Source organism: Thalassophryne amazonica, chromosome 9 (genome assembly GCF_902500255.1).
Source record: "Thalassophryne amazonica chromosome 9, fThaAma1.1, whole genome shotgun sequence".
Classification (NCBI taxonomy): domain Eukaryota; kingdom Metazoa; phylum Chordata; class Actinopteri; order Batrachoidiformes; family Batrachoididae; genus Thalassophryne; species Thalassophryne amazonica.
This window is the reverse complement of record NC_047111.1, coordinates 49,303,449-49,321,259: the sequence shown is the minus strand read 5'-3', so window position 1 is coordinate 49,321,259 and position 17,811 is coordinate 49,303,449. Positions and strand designations below refer to the sequence as shown.

The 17,811-nt window shown below is 39.7% G+C and overlaps 1 protein-coding gene across 2 annotated transcripts in view; it reads right to left on the bottom strand.

Moving 5' to 3' along the window:
• Window positions 1-10,865: 10,865 nt before the first annotated feature.
• Window positions 10,866-17,811, bottom strand: part of gabra1 (gamma-aminobutyric acid type A receptor subunit alpha1) — a 96,063-nt gene continuing 89,117 nt past the window's right edge. For both annotated transcript variants that reach the window (XM_034178009.1, XM_034178010.1), the window contains exons 9-10: window positions 14,114-14,316; window positions 10,866-12,517 (exon numbers count right to left, since the gene is read on the bottom strand). In XM_034178009.1, coding sequence (XP_034033900.1) covers window positions 12,197-12,517; window positions 14,114-14,316 — 524 coding nt within the window. In that variant the 3' untranslated portion in view covers window positions 10,866-12,196. The remainder of the gene's footprint in view (window positions 12,518-14,113; window positions 14,317-17,811) is intronic.

Genomic DNA, 17,811 nt, shown 5'->3' with positions numbered 1-17,811 from the left:
GGATGTTCCATGCCTGCAGGTTGGGAAGCTGATCAGTAATCAAGCCAGGAAGTGTTTGCTGTTTGTACACCTTTAAGTGTTCTGTGTGTAGAGTGTGGACTCACATAATGGTTCCTTCTTTCACAGACTCGGTTGTTGCGGCCACCTGGGGGGTGTCGGCGGGGTCCTTGGGTCCGAAACAGCTTCTGGCTCCGGACCGTTAGTGCTGCTGGGAGCGCACCACGCCAGACCGAACCTTTTTATTATATTATCACTGTTATGTATTAAATTCAGTTAGCCTTTGAACCGTGCTCTGCTTATTTCATACTGGGTCCTTCAAACGCTGGTCGGTTCTCCGAGCTGCGTCCGACACATAACAGCCACCTCCACCTGTCACTCAATACTTGCAGCGCGTCCTCAGAGGAAAAAGAGTGCCGTATTGCACAGCCTCCACAAAAGGACCGGAACTCCTGCAAACACTCACAATAAACAGATTCTCAATATTTCCACAAAGGCTGAGGATATTACCTCCAATGAAGTATGATATCTCGGCGATGAGGTGGAGATGACGTCTGGTCTTTATGGAGTGTGATGATGAAGAATGTGTGACAGCTGTCAGGAATTAATGAGTGACAGCTGTCACTCCCGGCTGTGTCCGTGGCGGCAGCGCCCTCTTGTGCCTGAAGCCCGCACTTCAGGCAGGGCGCCCTTTGGTGGTGGGCCAGCAGTACCTCCTCTTCTGGCGGCCCACACAACAGTAACTGGGAGACTAGGCAAGATTGAGGGAAAGATGAATGAGTAATGTACAGAGACATCCTGGATGAAAACCTGCTCCAGAGCGCTCTTGACCTCAAACTGTGGTGACAGTTCATGTTTCAGTAAGGCAATGGCACTAAACACACAGCCAAGATATAAAAGGAGTGGCTTCAGGACAACTCTGTGAATGTGCTTGAGTGGCCCATCCAGAGCCCAGACCTGAATCAGATCACCGTGCTGTATTTTCAGGGAGGAGACCCCGGAGTAGACAGAAAATACACTGCACAGTTTCAGGATCGATTTGGCCAGGGAATGTGTTGAAGAACATGGAGCTCAAGACATGAATGTCTGGACCATTTTGTGTACTACAACTGCCAGTGTAACTTGATAAATTCTTCTGATTTGATTTTAATGTGGAAATATTTGCTTGAATTGGAGTGAAATCAAGTAAGGCAGCACCGCATTTGGCCCACACTCAGTTTGTTTTAACCTGCCATGACAATTGATAAGCTCTATTGAAATCAATAAATTACCATTGAGAAGATTAAAGAGTAATGTTTTTATTGTTTTCAGTTCAGTGCAATAGAATGTTAATTTTCTGTAGAATATAGCACATTTAATTATAATGTATTTGCATGTATATGTAAGTGGCCCTTCACTGTAATGCATATATGACCATTCAAACAAAATAACATATAACTGATTCAGGGATTGGCTGAATGGACAGATAGGTAAGTCCCCTTCTAAATGGAGTTTCTTGGTGAATATGCCTATGTTTGCCTTAAGACGAAAAAAGAAAATGTCATGTTGGCAACCTTGTCACCTAACCAAGAAATGTTTTTCTGAAATTCAAATGAGTGTCTAAAACTGCAACTGAAGTGAAAACAGTGTGTCATTTTGAGATTAAAAACACAGAGTGCAGAATTCACCCTGCTCTTAATGCTGAATGGGACATGGTTTCATGAATCCCAGGAAAAACAATCTATGGATGATAAGGAAAAAGGGACAGACAGGGAGAAAGGGAGGAGGAGAACCAGGCAGAGACAGAGAGAAAGACCATCTTGTCTCTGCTCTTCTGCCAGCACGAAGCAGCTTCATTACATAACAGAGTCAGTGCTTGGCAGCTTACACGCTTTAAAGAAAGAAGAACACGTTCCCGTGCACCTGAAAATTCATGGCAGGGTGGGAGAAGATGTGGTGGAGGTGGAGGAGGAGGCTGAGAACAAAGGCAGCCAGTGAAGAAGAGAAAGCTCAGAGAAATATAAAGATATCAGTCAAGTGGTTCATCAACAGCCTATTAACTGATGAGGACTATAATTAACAATCATAATAATACTCCTTCTGATGTTCAGGTCAGGTTTAGGAGCATGAAGTGGTGCTGCATGTCACAATATCCACCATAGTATGGAGCTTCTTTAGGTCCTGGAAGGCACCACTCAAGCAGACAATTTATAAATCTCATTTTTCGAAAGTAATGATCTACCTAGTCCAGCCAGCACAAACTATGGGTTTCTCCAGATGCTGGGGTCCTCAAGACTGAGGCACGTGCATGCTGGATCATGCAAAGACAAACAGACATCAAAGATGTAGTTGACATTCCCTCACAATGCAAGTGATACTCCTCATCTTAGTTTCTCTGTGTAACTGCCTGTTTGACAAAAAGTCAAACCACACAGACCCAAGGATCCTCTGAAGAGACATAGTAGCAAAGACATACAGTTGTAGGACTTATCTTTATTGGATGATGGTGGGCATATGTAGCTGAATGGGGACTGCTTTTTGGAGTCTGGGAGACTTTCAGAACTGTCAGATTTAGACAATAGGCACTTTTCCTGGGTCCAGGACCTTTGTCGCATTGTCTGGATTCTTGATACTCATCTCTGTTTGGCATGTTGGACATTTTTCTGTTGTACTTTATTGATTTTTGTGATAGGTAATGTGGCCAAAGCAGATGGTCACCCCTCTGAGTCTGGTGTGCTTGAGGTTTCTTCCTACAATAAGAAAATGCACAAGGGAGTTTTTCCTTACCACTGCTGCCCATGTGCTTATTCTGTGAGGGGTTGGCAAGGTTATATATTACCTTTGGGAAACACCTTGGGCCAACAATGCTGTGATATGGCAGTATATAAATGAACTGAATTAAATAGTTGTGACCTTAGGTTATAACTATTAGGTTTTCCAAGTCTGAAAAATGCAGTAAGACAGTAAGCACCCATTCCCTAACACTTGATACCTCCAATCATCTGTGTCAAGCAACTTCATGTCTCCATGAGCTCTTCCCATGTGTCTCTCAATCTGAGTGACCCAAAAACATGTATGTTACCAGCAAGATCTTTTGATGTCTTTACTAGTTTGATACTTTCATGGCATGCAGATACACTTCTTATAGGCATTTTGAGGCTGTCATTAACAGCCTAGAGCTTAGTCTTGAATCAGGACAATCGCAAACCCAAACACTTTGGTTCCTCGCTCAACATCTGAAACACTGCAACCAGGGTATCCATTGATTCTGCAAAGATCACAGCATCATCCACAAAGTCTAGGTGAGTAAACACTTGCTCACCAACAAAGATATCAAAGCTACTGGTTTCCACAACCCTACCTAACGTCAAGTCCATGCAAAGACTTAGTCGTGTAGAAGCCAGAACAAATGTCAGACAAATGCCATTTTTCACATAGAAAAATTAAATGATTCTGTCCTCTCCACAGACATACAGCATTAGCAATATCTCTGTGTAGGAAGGCAATGATGCTTCAGAGGCCAGCAGAGTCAGCAGAATCAAATGCTTACACTGATTTTGATTTAATGGTCATTATCATACAAATTTTTACTGACATTCTTTGTTCACTGGTCAGATCTGTGCACATGCAGCACTATTGTGCTTGAAAGACTTGCAACGCTGAATGAAAAGCAGACAAAAAGTTCAAATTAAACAAATAAATATAAATAGAAAAAAGAACAAAATTCAACAGAATATAAGAAGAAAAGTATGATCCTGTTTAAGTTTTTTGATGTCCAGCGTTGTGGAAGGAGGAGTACTACAAAGCTGCTTATCTCTGCATATTCAACAAAGCAGCAGGTTTGAATCCCTTCAAAGCATGGAAAGAAATGCTGCTTAAATTTGCTTGAGGAATAAAACAGAAAAAAATAAAATGATATATATATATATATATATATATATATATATATATATATATATATATATATATATATATATATATATATATATATATATATATATGTATAAAACTCACTTCACTGAGTCAAGAAGAAGTAATATTCATAATAAGTAAGCTGCATCAATATGTCAGTATGTCTTTTAGGAGCCTGCTACGTTTGGATTGGTTGTCATGACTCCATATTGCATTTGAAAAGACGTTGTAGAGTGTGTGTTACATATTATTCATCTAAAATAAGGAGAACTGACATATACAGGATATCAAATTACTCCTGTTGAAAGTAACACCAGTTTATGGTTGTGTATTCCAATTAAATTGCTTTTAATTTCATACACATAAATGGATTGGTAATGTGGCACATTTTGTTCCACATCAAAACACGAAGAAAAAAAATATCAAGTGTGTTATTACAGAAAGTGAAGCAAAAGGAATATTAGGCTGTTCAAAAAATGCAGTGTCTGCATTTTTCTTTACAAACTCAAACATTTAGTGTATTGTTTCCTTTCGGCTGCTCCCGTTAGGGGTCACCACAGCAAATTAATCGTTTCCATCTCATCCTGTCTTCTGTGTCTTCCTCTGTCACACCAACCACCTGCATGTCCTCCCTTAACACATCCATAAAACTCCTCTTTGGCCTCCCTCTTCTCCTCCTGCCTGGTGGCCCCATCCTCAACATCCTTTTTCCTATATAACCTGGGTCCCTAATCTGCACATGTCCAAACCATTTCAATCTCACCTCTCTGACTTTGTCTCCAATCCGTCTGACCTGAGCTGTCTTACTGATATGTTCATTCCTAATCCTGCACCGACCTCTTTCTCCTTATGCTTTCCTGGACATCTTCGTTCCACTACAAAGTCACCTTGCCTTCTGTCCACTGTCCAGATATCACACCCAGTACCTTCCTAGCTGTCTCCCTCACCACATCTGCAGTACTTCTCCAATTTTCCAAAATTGCTTCTCCTCCATCCAGTGTCTCTCTCTCACCTGGTCACTGAATTTCACTGTCTAAGTCACAGCCCAGCATGTCTGTAAGGTAGAAGTGCGTGCATAATAATATGTGTCCAGATCTGGCCTTTGTCATTCGGGGGTGGGGGTTGGGTTCCTGTTTGTCAACAGAATACACCTACTAAAAAAAAAGTGTATTGGAAATGTAAATAATTTACTAGTGACTTCCTCATCTGACCATCTGACTGCAATTTACATATTCCAATGGCGTCAAAATGGGATCCAAAAGGATTTGAGCACATACGAGGGATACATGCCACGTATGATAATGTCCACCCCCTGGAGCACAAAGGAATGGTTGAAATGTGACATGCTTCATCATGATAATAATTTTGGATTGTTATTATCATGTACAGTGAATGTGAACAGCGGCTATAAAACTGAAAGCTCCATGCGCAACTGTGTGCACGCCGCTGCACATCTGAACAGGCTGTTATATCCACAGTAGACCTTACAGTACAGATATTTTTCCATTGCTTCCCATGTGCGACGTAAATAATGTGACTGTCTCCATCATAACACAGGCAGATGTGCCTCTCTGTGGTGTGCAGTAACGCATCATTCCATGCATCAGGCTCAAAGCTGAACGGATCTCACACTGTAATAAATGATCACCTTCTAACTCTGTAGGAGATATGACATGGAACTGTTGTGCCAGGCCATTACAGAATTAATAAACATGAATCTCACCTCCAACAATGATCCAGGAGTGCTTCACAGTGCAGACGTGGACGTGGAGTGGAAACCAGCAGCCTGTGGTTAAAATGTTCTGACCCAAAATAATAATAAAAAATAATAATAATAATAATCCCATATGGTAATCCAACTATCACAGTGTCCACAGTTGTGTTGTGCCTCTGAAGTGAGCACAAAAGAAAAAAGAAAGTTCCCTAAAAAGGCACTGTGTCTGACACAGGGGATAGCTGCCAACTGTCAGTCAACTTTCAGTGAAGCCCCACGCATGCTTAGTGGCCCATACAGCATTATGCATACACACACACACACACACACACACACACACACACACACACACACACACACACACACACACACACACACACACACACACACACACACACACACACACACACACACACACACAGAGAGACACAGACACACGGGTGAGTGATAATTGGAGCCCCACACATGTGCGTGAAGTGCAGGTGTGCTATGCACATGCGCACACGTGTGCGTGAGAAACACAGTGCTCGCTCCCAGTCCGGTCCCATGTATGCCATCCAGATGTTTGGACATCGGACAGTGTGCAGCGCCTTTTATGGCGGTCTGACAGCAGTCTGTGATATCGACCTGTTCTCTACATACGCTTTAGATGCCATCATGCAGGTGTGGGCAAGGTACTCCAGATGCGTTCTGACATGGCTGACCACGCCTTTTTTCCTCCCGACTGCTTCGGATTATGCCAATATTTGCCGTGTCAGGCATGGTTCCTCCACATTCCTGCTATGTGTGACGGGGGCTTTAACATGCATTTTCACATCATGTTTATTCCCTTTTCATAAAAAAAGCATGGACCCTTGCACAAAATAATCCTCAGAAAAAATGCCCTCTCCAAATACAGATAATTTTTTTAGTTCTCCAACGTTGGGTGTAATGCTGATATTCTGCCTATCATTCTTTCTTATTTGAACAGTAAGCCACAATGCACCGATGAGACATATTTACACACTGAAGGACACCTTTTCCTATCAGTATCAGAGTTGCATTGTCCCTGTTTTCAAGCAGAATCAAAGTAAAGACTTCTTGGAGCAACATCACATGTGCCTCGTATCTTCAAGGAGAAATCTTAACCTCCTAGGGCCCGGCATCCACATATGTGGACATGACATTTTTGGTTGTCTAGTCCATAAACTAAGTGTTGTTTCATGAGAACCTCCGGGTCTTAGGAGGTTAAAGGTGGAATTTTGAAATTTCAAATCATATAAAATTGGAAAAATGTCAATTTGTAGCATTTTTTTGTATTATTTGGGTGACATTACATTATGTACAATCTTGCTATGTAAGCATGGTTGGGCCTGTTGCATGGAATAATTTGATCAAATTATTAGTATTCATAGCAGATGATGGAATTAGTACCAGACTCTGCTTTTATCTTCTGAAGACATACAGACTTGAAGTTTTATGTAGTTTATCAGGCCTATCAATTAGCTTCTCTAGCTCTTTAATTCTCTAGCAATAGATGCTTAAGTCACATATAAGTCCTGAGACATTCCATTGATGTCAATGAGAGTCAACAACTTCCACTAGATGGTACACCAGTACAAGACAGGTTACTCACCCAGTTAAAGCAACCATTCATATCTGGTGGACTGGGAGAATGCACACGAAGTGTAGACAGGTGTAGTCCAATACCTTAACCCACAGAGCCACTGCCTTAACAAGATATTCATAGATACATTGATATACATAGAAGACTGATAGTTGTATGATGCCATCATACAACAACATATACACAACTCTAAGAGTCCCAATTTGCCATTGATTTAATAATTTGTGCTGTTACAAATCCCATGTTTATGTTAGAAATGCAATAAAACTCAATAATGTGACTTACTCTGAATTGTGTTTCTTTTCTTTTTATTTAAAGACTAATGCAGAGAATCAGATTCTACAGGGCCATATCAGAACCAAAAGAAAAAAAGAGAAAACATTTACAGAAGATTTACCTTGTCATCTACATCCATCAGAACCATTGGTCAGTAGTGCCACCCAAACATTCTTGTGTACTGTATGTATCATATGTGTGCGTGTGTGTGTATATATATATATATATATATATATATATATATATATATATATATATATATATATGTGTGTGTGTGTGTGTGTGTGTGTGTGTGTGTGTATTTTCATGGATATGCATACAATCGCCCACTTTTTTTCTACCCCTAATCAACTGTTGTGCTTTAGAAAATTTGGTTATTTTACTCTGTATTCTTTTTACACTTCAGTGAAAATCAGTAGATATTTGTTTGATAAAAATACAACAAAAAACTCCAGTAGGTATCTAGGAATAACAAAAAACAACAACAAAAAAAAAACAAAAACAAAGAATTGATGTTGAAAAGCAAGTGCTGCTGAGAACTGTCAAACATAATGAAATAAATGACAGATGAGCACTTTATATACTACACATATGCTCTGCATATGAGTGTGAAGGTAAAGGTTGGAAGCTCATGATCATATTTAACATTCAGTTATATCCAGATCAGTTTTTTTTTTTTTTTTTTCTTTCAGTAAATGTTCTGATATTTAATTATGTTAGGAGTCTGCAATGGGGACTTGTCATCAAAGACATGAAATATATCAGAAAATTGTATCAGATACTTTTTGTATGTTAAAGTCAGCACACATTGATGCTCACCATAATATCATTAAGCTTTGGGAAGCAAAAGACAAACAAATTAATTCATTTAGCAAAACAACATTTTCACCTGCCTCCATCGTGGCAATGACACCAAGTTGAAATGCAGAACAGAAATATAATTCATAACAAAGTGATCCTGTTACAGCTTGGCTCCCAGTTTTCAGTTCAGTCACTTTATTGCATGTCTCTGGAGAAAAGGTGCAATCAACAATGAAAGCCTTTTTCCCCCTTTAATCGCTGACACATCCAAACAAAATAGTTAATCTGCTGTTTTCTTCATGTCATCCTCTCTCAAAATTGTATTTGAGAAAAAAAAAAAACTAATGGGTGCACAGTTGATGTAAGCTTTTTTAGCATTTTATTTATTTTTCTAGAATAGCTTGTAAGTCTGAAACACAATGATCAGAAGATATGGTCACTGATGTGATTGAAAGCTGTCCTTGCATAGCACAAAGCTGACTACATAAACATAATGTTCTTCTAAATGTGCAAAATGCATAACAATAGGTTGAGAATACAAACAATATTCATCATCATCTTAGCTAATATCTTCATTAATAGAATCAAATGCTGTATGCATTAGGTATTTTACATATGTATATAGATTTATTTTCTTCATGACAATAAACATAAATACAATAGTTTTAGAGTTGATAAATCTTTTGTACAACTCTTCACCCTGATCCTCACCATTTCTTGACCATCTGATTGTAGATAGAGTGGCTGCAATCTTCTTGCTTTTTTGGGGGGGAGGGGATGAGTTTCATCATAATGAAAAAGCAAAGAAAAACAAAAGCAACAGCCACCAATCTGTCTCTCCTGTCCCTACGACGGTGGTATGACCCTTTCACCCCAGCACACAAACACACACAGATGTCTGCAGGGTTTGAATGTGCCTGTCCAGTATCCGAAAAGAAGAAGAAGAAAAAAAAAAAACATTAAAAACTAGTACCCTCATATTGTGGAGTAAGGTTTTGTAGATGACTGACTTCAGAATCCAAACACAGATTGTCATGAGTCTGATGGATGAACAGGGAGTTTACCAGATGGAAAAGGGATCAGTGTAAAGCTACAACAGACATCGCCCCAAGACTGAGTGCCAGGTTCAGGTCCTAAAATAAAGCCCTTGCTCATGAATATTGCTACATTAACATAATTTCAAATGGACTGTTTGGAAAACTTCATGAGGCACATCACCAAAGAAGCATCTCTTTAAAAACCCCGTTCCCACAAACATGATGTTTGACCACAACACCAACAAGATGGTCAAATTGTGACCTGTCCTGGGGGATAGTCTTGGTGTCTTAGGTACTCTTGATAATCATGATGGTACATTCTATCATTCCATTCATATTAAAAATGAATGGAACAGTTTACCACCAACTGCAATTTTCAAATTTAACCCTCAAGCAACCAAGCAATTTTAGCAACTAAAATTACCAAGATATATTTTAAACATTTTTTCACTCTATTTGTGTTTATCAGATCTACACTGCTTCCATTATCTCTGACAGATATTCTAAAATGTTAGAATATCATATTTTTTAAATGATAAAATCAAAACCTGTAATGTAACCTGTAATGTTAAATGAACAAACAAACAAAACAACACATATTTCTGCAATCATAAATGACTACACAACTTTCCATTACCATCACCCCACTTGGACACTTACCAGGAAAACAAATAAAATAAATATGAAAAGATGTTGGACAAGTAGTCATTTTTCCAATTTAAAATATCACAACAGTACATATAAATATTTGGCTAGGGTCATAAACAACCCCACTTGGTTGCTTGAAGGTTAGAAACATCAGTGAACTAACTACAAGAAGACATGGGGGCTATATTTAAATCAATGACGATTGCCCCAATCACTAGAGACACTGGTGATGATTACTCATCCTTGCCTTGTCTTTCCGCCCTGAAGGCAGTCCTTGGCATTCTTGGAATTTCATGTCCAGTCAGGGTTCTGGACCAGTTGTCATGGTACTTTTATGACAAACTGTATGGCCTAACAGACACTGGTTCCTCGTAGCTCCATCATATTCAATCTTACTGGAGTCTTGATAGTGTCATGCTAAATTATGTTGGTTCTTGGGTTAACTGTGATGAATAATCTACTCTGTTGGAATAAGGTCATAGTGCCCCTCTAAAGAAGTCTTGTGTTTTAAGTTTTGTACAGTATGTGGACAAGATACATCACAACAACTTTGATGTGGTGTGTTCATGGACAGTCGTGGTCCGCATTGTGTATGTGGAAATGGGGCTTAAAGTGTTTGGTTAAAGAAGAAAGAGCGCGCAAACTCAAAAGCATTCTTGTGACATTTATCTTTTTTGTCTTTGAAGTGGGACTGACATTATGCTACAAAAATATATTCATCTTCATCGCAGTCATAGAACTATAAGACATGTCCTCTGTGCAAAAACACAGTGCCGGCTATCATAAGACTACAGTGTCACTTCAACTCAACGTCCACCCTCTCGCTCTGTCTCTCTCCTCGTCTCTTGCTGTTGCTTACCAACAACCAGCAACAAATGAGTCCAAATGGGCACGCGATACTGAAGGCAGTGCAGCTGGTACTTTCTGAGTGTTGTATCTCAATTTTCAACTGAATGGAGATAGGACTATGGCAAACAGGGGACACAGTGGCATGGAAGATACAGATGCGCCATTGATCAACAAAGTGGTCGCTGTTCCAGCTATAGCTCTGAGAATGGAAAAGGCACTTTTCCTTTTTAGTGTGCCCCGCCCATACTTACATGATGCTAAGTGTACCTTGTGGGATTTTGACAAACGAGGACTCACAACTGAAGGTCTGGTGTCTCTTCCATAAAAACCAAAAACCAAATAAATGAATAAAAAGTCAAAGAAAGCTCAGGACAAGTGCTTCATTTCCCAGTGTAAAATGCACTCCAGGATTTACAATAATTTTTACATTCTCACTCAGTTCTAGCCGATCCCATTTATAATCGCTTTTGCTGGAGCTGTTAATTGAACAAAAACAGCTTTGCATGGATCGTTTACTTTCCAAGCAACTAACTCAAGTGTGATTCAGACCATTATTTTTAAAGTAAAAACACATAAAAATAAATAAAAGATTTCAATGTTTTTGATAATAAAACCTTTTTGTAACACTCCGCAAAGCTTAAACATAATATATTGACATCTCTATCACTTAATATTTACAAAGCTAGGGAAATTATAATTGTTTTGAAGGTAATGAATTTTTTTCATTCCTTAAGTACATGATGTGTCCACTGAGACATTTTATTGCTATTGCAGAAACCCTAACAGAGTTTTTAAAATGATGTAATTAACCTCACAGAACATCTACAGACAATGGAAGATATTTTGACAGACTCCACTTTTTCAGGTCACATCAACTGAACAAAGCCTTCAGTCAATCAAATAAAAAACATAAATAAATAAGTCAATAGACTGTCCTGCCCATGCATACAGTATACAGGCATCTTTCATCATGTCTGTGATTTAATTAGTAAATAATAAATAAATAAATACATACATAAATAAGTAAATAAACACAAAAACCAAGCCCCTGGATAATTTTGGGTGATGTGTAGACATAGAATAGCATTCTGTCAGCAATATAATTATAGTAGCATTTTTATAGGATCATCATAACCATCCCAATCAAAACCACTTCAGTATTCTGCATTATTATCATACATTTTCTCTATTTTGTTTCGTTTTTCAAACTTTTCAAAATTCAGTTGAAACATAGAAGCGATGCAACAACCGAGAGTTCAAACAGGCATGAACACCATGTTTGTCTGAAATGAAACACTTTCTTTTTTTTTTTTAAAGAGGAATAAGAAAGAAAAAAGAAGTAATTACAGGTATCAATTAAAAGAAATGAAACATGGATTAGTGTGGATTGACCCCCTGTAATTTGGGCTTCTTATTCAAGTAGGTCGCCCAATAGACCAAGTTAAAGGTTCCAAAGAGCAAAGGGAAAGCTATTCTGGCAATCCTGTCAATCTTGCTCACACTGTTAAAGGTCTTCTTGGCCTCTGGAGGTTTGGGCTTTGGCTCCTCCTTGGGCTCAGTTGGGGGTGGTGGTGCACTTTTGGCAATTGTGGCCAATCCAGGGTCCCTGGCAATATTGGGGGCGAAGGCTGTAGCTGTGGCAGCTGGGTAAGCTGTCGTGTTGTTCTTCTTCAGGAGTGACTCCTTCTTCTTCTTTTGCTGTTTTTTGTTTTTTGTTTTGTGGTTTTTTTTTTTTTTTTTTTTGAGAGGGAAATAAGTATTAAGAGTTACTAACAAACATAACTGGCAATGTTCAACTTACAGCCTGAAATAGCGCAGATACCAACAGATCAGATTCATAATTATTATAGTGTGTGTGTCTGTGTGTGTGTGTGTTGGGGAAAGTGTTTTAATATTCTTGTTGTCATGTGATCATGTGGTTTTTCAGGCTGCACAACAGTTTCTGAAACAAGTCACTTAAGGGGGGTATCATTCTTCCCCTTAGTGAGTTTGTACCACATTTCATTCATTCATTCAATTCCTGATGCTTATTTGGGTCTGGGTCACGGTGCAGCAAACTAAGCAGTTCACCCCACACTTCATCATCCTCACCCAGGCCTTCTAACTCCTCTTTGCAAATCCTGAGTTGTTCCCAAATCAGCTAGGAGATATAATCCAGTATCCCGAGGCCTCTTTCCAGTTGGATGTGCTTGGAAATCCTCCCATGGGAGACAGCTAGGGCACATCTTCACTAGATGCCTGAACCACCTCAGCTCATTCCTTCCATTGCAAAGAAGTAAGGGCTTTATTCCGAGTCTTTTGATTTTTTACAAACAACTGCAGACCACTTAAGCGATTGGAGATGCTGCAAACTGCAGCATGGAGGTCAGTGGTGCAGAAGAGGAGCACTAAACTATTAATGTTCTGCCGTGTTTCAACAGTTTCATTATATTTGTGAGATGAGGTTGAGACAGCAATTGAATATTCGCTGCCAGGTTCACTTCCCTCAGATGTTAAGTGCTAAATGTCCTGGATTAAATTGAAAGACTCTTTGAAAAGGCAGGCCATATGAATACTATTTTTAAATTCAACAGTCACGTATAATTGCAGATGTAGAAAGGCTATACTGGTCATAAATGAGAGCTGCAAATATAGTAACAGAGGAAATATTGATAAGTCATGAATTTACTTGTGTAAACTGAAATCAAACAATTACTATACTGTCAAATCTTGGTTTTGTCATTTGTTTCAATAAAGATCAATATAGCAAATTTGATTTAAAGGGTTTTAATATCTATTGGGAAAAGAACAAAGCTAACTGACACCAAAAACAAAATGACTTATTTTGTCTGCAGGCAAATAATTCAAAAGAAAATTCCTTATAGTCTGATTTATTTTTGTTTCAGATGTATAAAGGAGATCTGCATTGTGGGACTGCATAGCATAACATTTTAAACCAGGCTTTATTGGAACTGCCAATAATCAGCCACATCCTTTTAGTATTTTAAACTGAATGTTGTTAACAACATTCAAGTTTGATCCAACATGGACATGGAGCCAATAAAAGAATGCAATGCAGACTTGCTTTAGTTAAAATTGCTGCTTTAAAAAATGAAAATTTGCAGTGTTTTACTGCAAACATATGGCCAACAAATGAGGCATTGCAGTAATCTAGCCTGGATGAAACAAAACAGGGATTAGGGGCTTTGTATCAGCCATGGAGAGAATAAACTGAATGGAATACAGTCACCCATCAAGTGTACAAGGCAGTCAGACAACAAAGAGAGAGGAAAAGAAAGATACAAAAACAAATACCTTCTCTGGCACCACACTTTTTCCATCCCAGGCATAGCCCCTCTTGGTGAAGTAGTTGACTGTGGCAAACTCGATGAGGGCTGAGAACACGAAAGCGTAGCAGACGGCAATGAACCAATCCATAGCTGTGGCATAGGCCACTTTAGGGAGAGAGTTCCTGGCACTGATACTGAGTGTGGTCATGGTCAGGACAGTGGTCACTCCTGCATGGGGATATATGAAGTTTGGTCAAGCCACAGATGAAGCAGCAGCTATAATTACTTACTTATACCACAGCCAACCTGTTTAAAAGTAAATGTCTCAGTTGTGTTTCAGAATACAAATCGGATAAGGAATCAAACCATCTATAGGGTACAATGCTTGCGATGGCTGTATAAGTATTTATCTATTTCAAGTATTAGAACGTTCCAGAGCAGCAATATACGACATGAGCTAGGAGCACCTTATTTGTCCTTATGTACCACCTTATAGAGACACTGGAAAAAAGATTGTTTCTTATGCAACTTGAAATCGGAAAAGGTTGGGACAATCAGGAAAATGAAAAAGAAAAGAAATCTCACTGATTCTGGCATTCAGAGAGTATGAACCCAAGGTATTTCATGTTTTGTGTGGTCAATGTCATTTCATTTGTTAATATACTGTACATAGTTGTACATCTCTGAATTTCAGGTCTGCAAAAAGTTGAGACTGGGGCAATTTACGGCTAGTAATGAGATACGAGGTCTATTAGAAAAGTATCCGACCTTATTATTTTTTTCAAAAACCATATGGATTTGAATCACATGTGATTACATCAGACATGCTTGAACCCTCGTGGGCATGCGAGAGTTTTTTCACGCCTGTCAGTTACGTCATTCGCCTGTGGGCAGTCTTTGAGTGAGGAGTCGCCCACCCTCTCGTCGTTTTTTCATTGTTTAGGAATGGCTCAGAGACTGCTGCTTTGTTTGATAAATTTTTTTTCAAAAACTGTAAGGCACAACTGAGTGGACACCATTCGATAAATTCAGCTGGTTTTCGTTGAAAATTTTAACGGCTGATGAGAGATTTTGGTCTGGTAGTGTCGCTTTAAGTACGGCCCATGGCACCTGATGGCAATCTGCACTTTGAGGCAGCATCTCGCTGTTTCAAGTTGAAAACTTCCACATTTCAGGCTCTGTTCACCCAGTAAGTTGTCAGAGAACAGAGAACTTTCAGAAGAAGTCGGCATGAGGAGTTTATGCGGACATTCCACTGTTAAAGGTCATTTTGTAATGAAAGAACGTGTGGGCAGAGTCGCATGTCGTGCCGGACCCGACCGCGGGGGGTCACGACAGGAAAAACACCTCTGTTGGAAAACTTAACGGGCAAGTTGGAACATGCTCAACTGTTAATTTCTCAGTTACTCACTTGTTGAAAGCCATCAAAAGCCGCCTGAATTTTACAAATGGTTTTCAACACGGAGGTGTTTTTCCTGTCGCAGCGCACACAGATTTGCGGCGTCGTCACGGAAACGACTCGGCGAATTTGCACGCACGTTATTTCCTTTAACAGTGGAATGTCCGCATAAACTCCTCATGCCAGCCTCTTCTGAATCTTCTCTGTTCTATGACGATGTCCTGGATCAACAGAGCCTTAAATTAGGATGATTTCAGCTCGAAACAGCCAGACGATGTCGCCTGGGAGCACTGCGCGACGTCCCGCTCCATGGGAAGTCCTTAAAGCGACAGAAACACCCTATAATCTCTCATCAGCCGTTAAAATTTTCACAGAAAACCAGCTGAATTTCTCGAATAGTGTCCACTCGGATATCCCTCACAGGTCCTGAAAAAATTTTGATAAAGCAACGCGCGCCGTCTCGAGCAGCGTCTGAGACAAAGGAATTCAGCCAAGAGGGCTGGACCAGTGCTCACTCAAAGCCTGCCCACAGGGAAATGACGTCACCGACACGCGTGAAAAAAGTCACACATGTGCACGAGGGTTCAAGCATGATTGGTGTAATCGCATGTCATTCAAATCCATATATATATATATTTTTTTTTATAAAACTGCCAATTAGTTTTATAAGATACCTCATAAATATATAAATGATGTTATTTTAAACAGATGATTGCAATCATGATTTGGTACAAAAATGGTATCCTCGAAAGGCTGAGTCACTGAGGAGCAAAGATGAGTAGAGGATCTCCAGTTTCTCAACAAATGCATGAGCAAATTATTGAAATGTCTAAACACAATATTCCTCAAAGAAAGGTTGGACACATTTCTCTCTCTACCATCCATAAAAAAATCATTAAATGATTCAAGGAATCCAAGGGATTTCAGTGCATAAGGGGCAAAAGTGCAAGCCTAGGCTAAACACACATGATCTATCAGTCAGACAACATTGCATCAAAAACCACCATGCATCAATAGCTGATATAACCATATAAGCAAGTGGGAAACTTTATTAAGCACTACAATTTTGAGTTACATTCACAAATGCCATGTAATACTTTACTGTGCACCATCACACTGTGGACATGTGCACTCTAGAGGGAAGAATCAGTATTCCAAATGTTTTTTTTTTTTGAAGAAGAAGAAGAAATGGACTATGGGTACTCGGGACCAATGACAAAAAAGGGCCACCCAGACTGTTATCAGCAATAAGTCCAAAATCCAAAAAGTCTGTGATGAATGGGGTTGTGGCTGTGTCCTTGGGAGGGGTAATTTACACTTCTGTGACAGCAACATTATGCAGAAAAGCACACTGAAATTTTAAAGCAACATATTTTGCTTTGATCTTTTCCAGGGACATCCATGTATTTTTCAACAAGACAGTTAAAAACCACATATTGCACACATTCCAAAGGCATAGCTGTAGAAGAATGGGGTACAGACACTGGACTGAGCTGCCTGCAGTCTTGACTTGTCCACAGTAGAGAATGTGTGGAGAATTTCCTCACCTTAGGATGTCCTTGGAGGAAGAATGGTAGAAAATAATGCCTGAAACACTTCATCTCTTGGATCTTCATCTCCAGTGCCAATCTGTCTTTTAAGTGTTGGGAGAAGGAATGGCAACACTACAAATAGCATCCCAACTTTTTTGGAATGTGTTACAAGCCTTAAATGCAGGAATTGATGTATATTAATAAATTAAATGAAACTGACCACATACAATATGGAATATCTTGGGACCATTCATCCATCCATTTTTCCAATATCTGTACCCGCTTACTCCAATTAAGGGTCACAGAAGAAGGACACTGCAGAAGGACCAAAGCATCCTTATCCCACCAGCAGATAAAGGCAGATGCACGGTGGTCCTGAACAACTTGCTCAGTGACTCCAGTACATACGAACATCTGAAGAGAGACCCCACGAGTGGCTATAAGAAGAAAGTCATTAGCTACCTCCAAAACCTGGAGAAAAAGGGACTCATCGACAGGCAGACATACTACAGACTGTACCCGGGGGACGCCACTCCATGCATCTATGGACTGCCCAAAATCCACAAACAGGATGTGCCACTCAGGCCTATTGTATGTATCACAGATTCCATCACATACAATTTGGCCAAGCACCTCAAGTGGATTTTGGCTCTTCTAGTGGGTAACTCAGACCACCATGTGGAGAACACACAAGATTTTGTGAACAAGATCAAGGACCTGCAGCTGGAGGCAGATGAAACTATGGTGTCATGTGATGTGACATCGTTGTTCACCTGCATCCCCACCACTGAG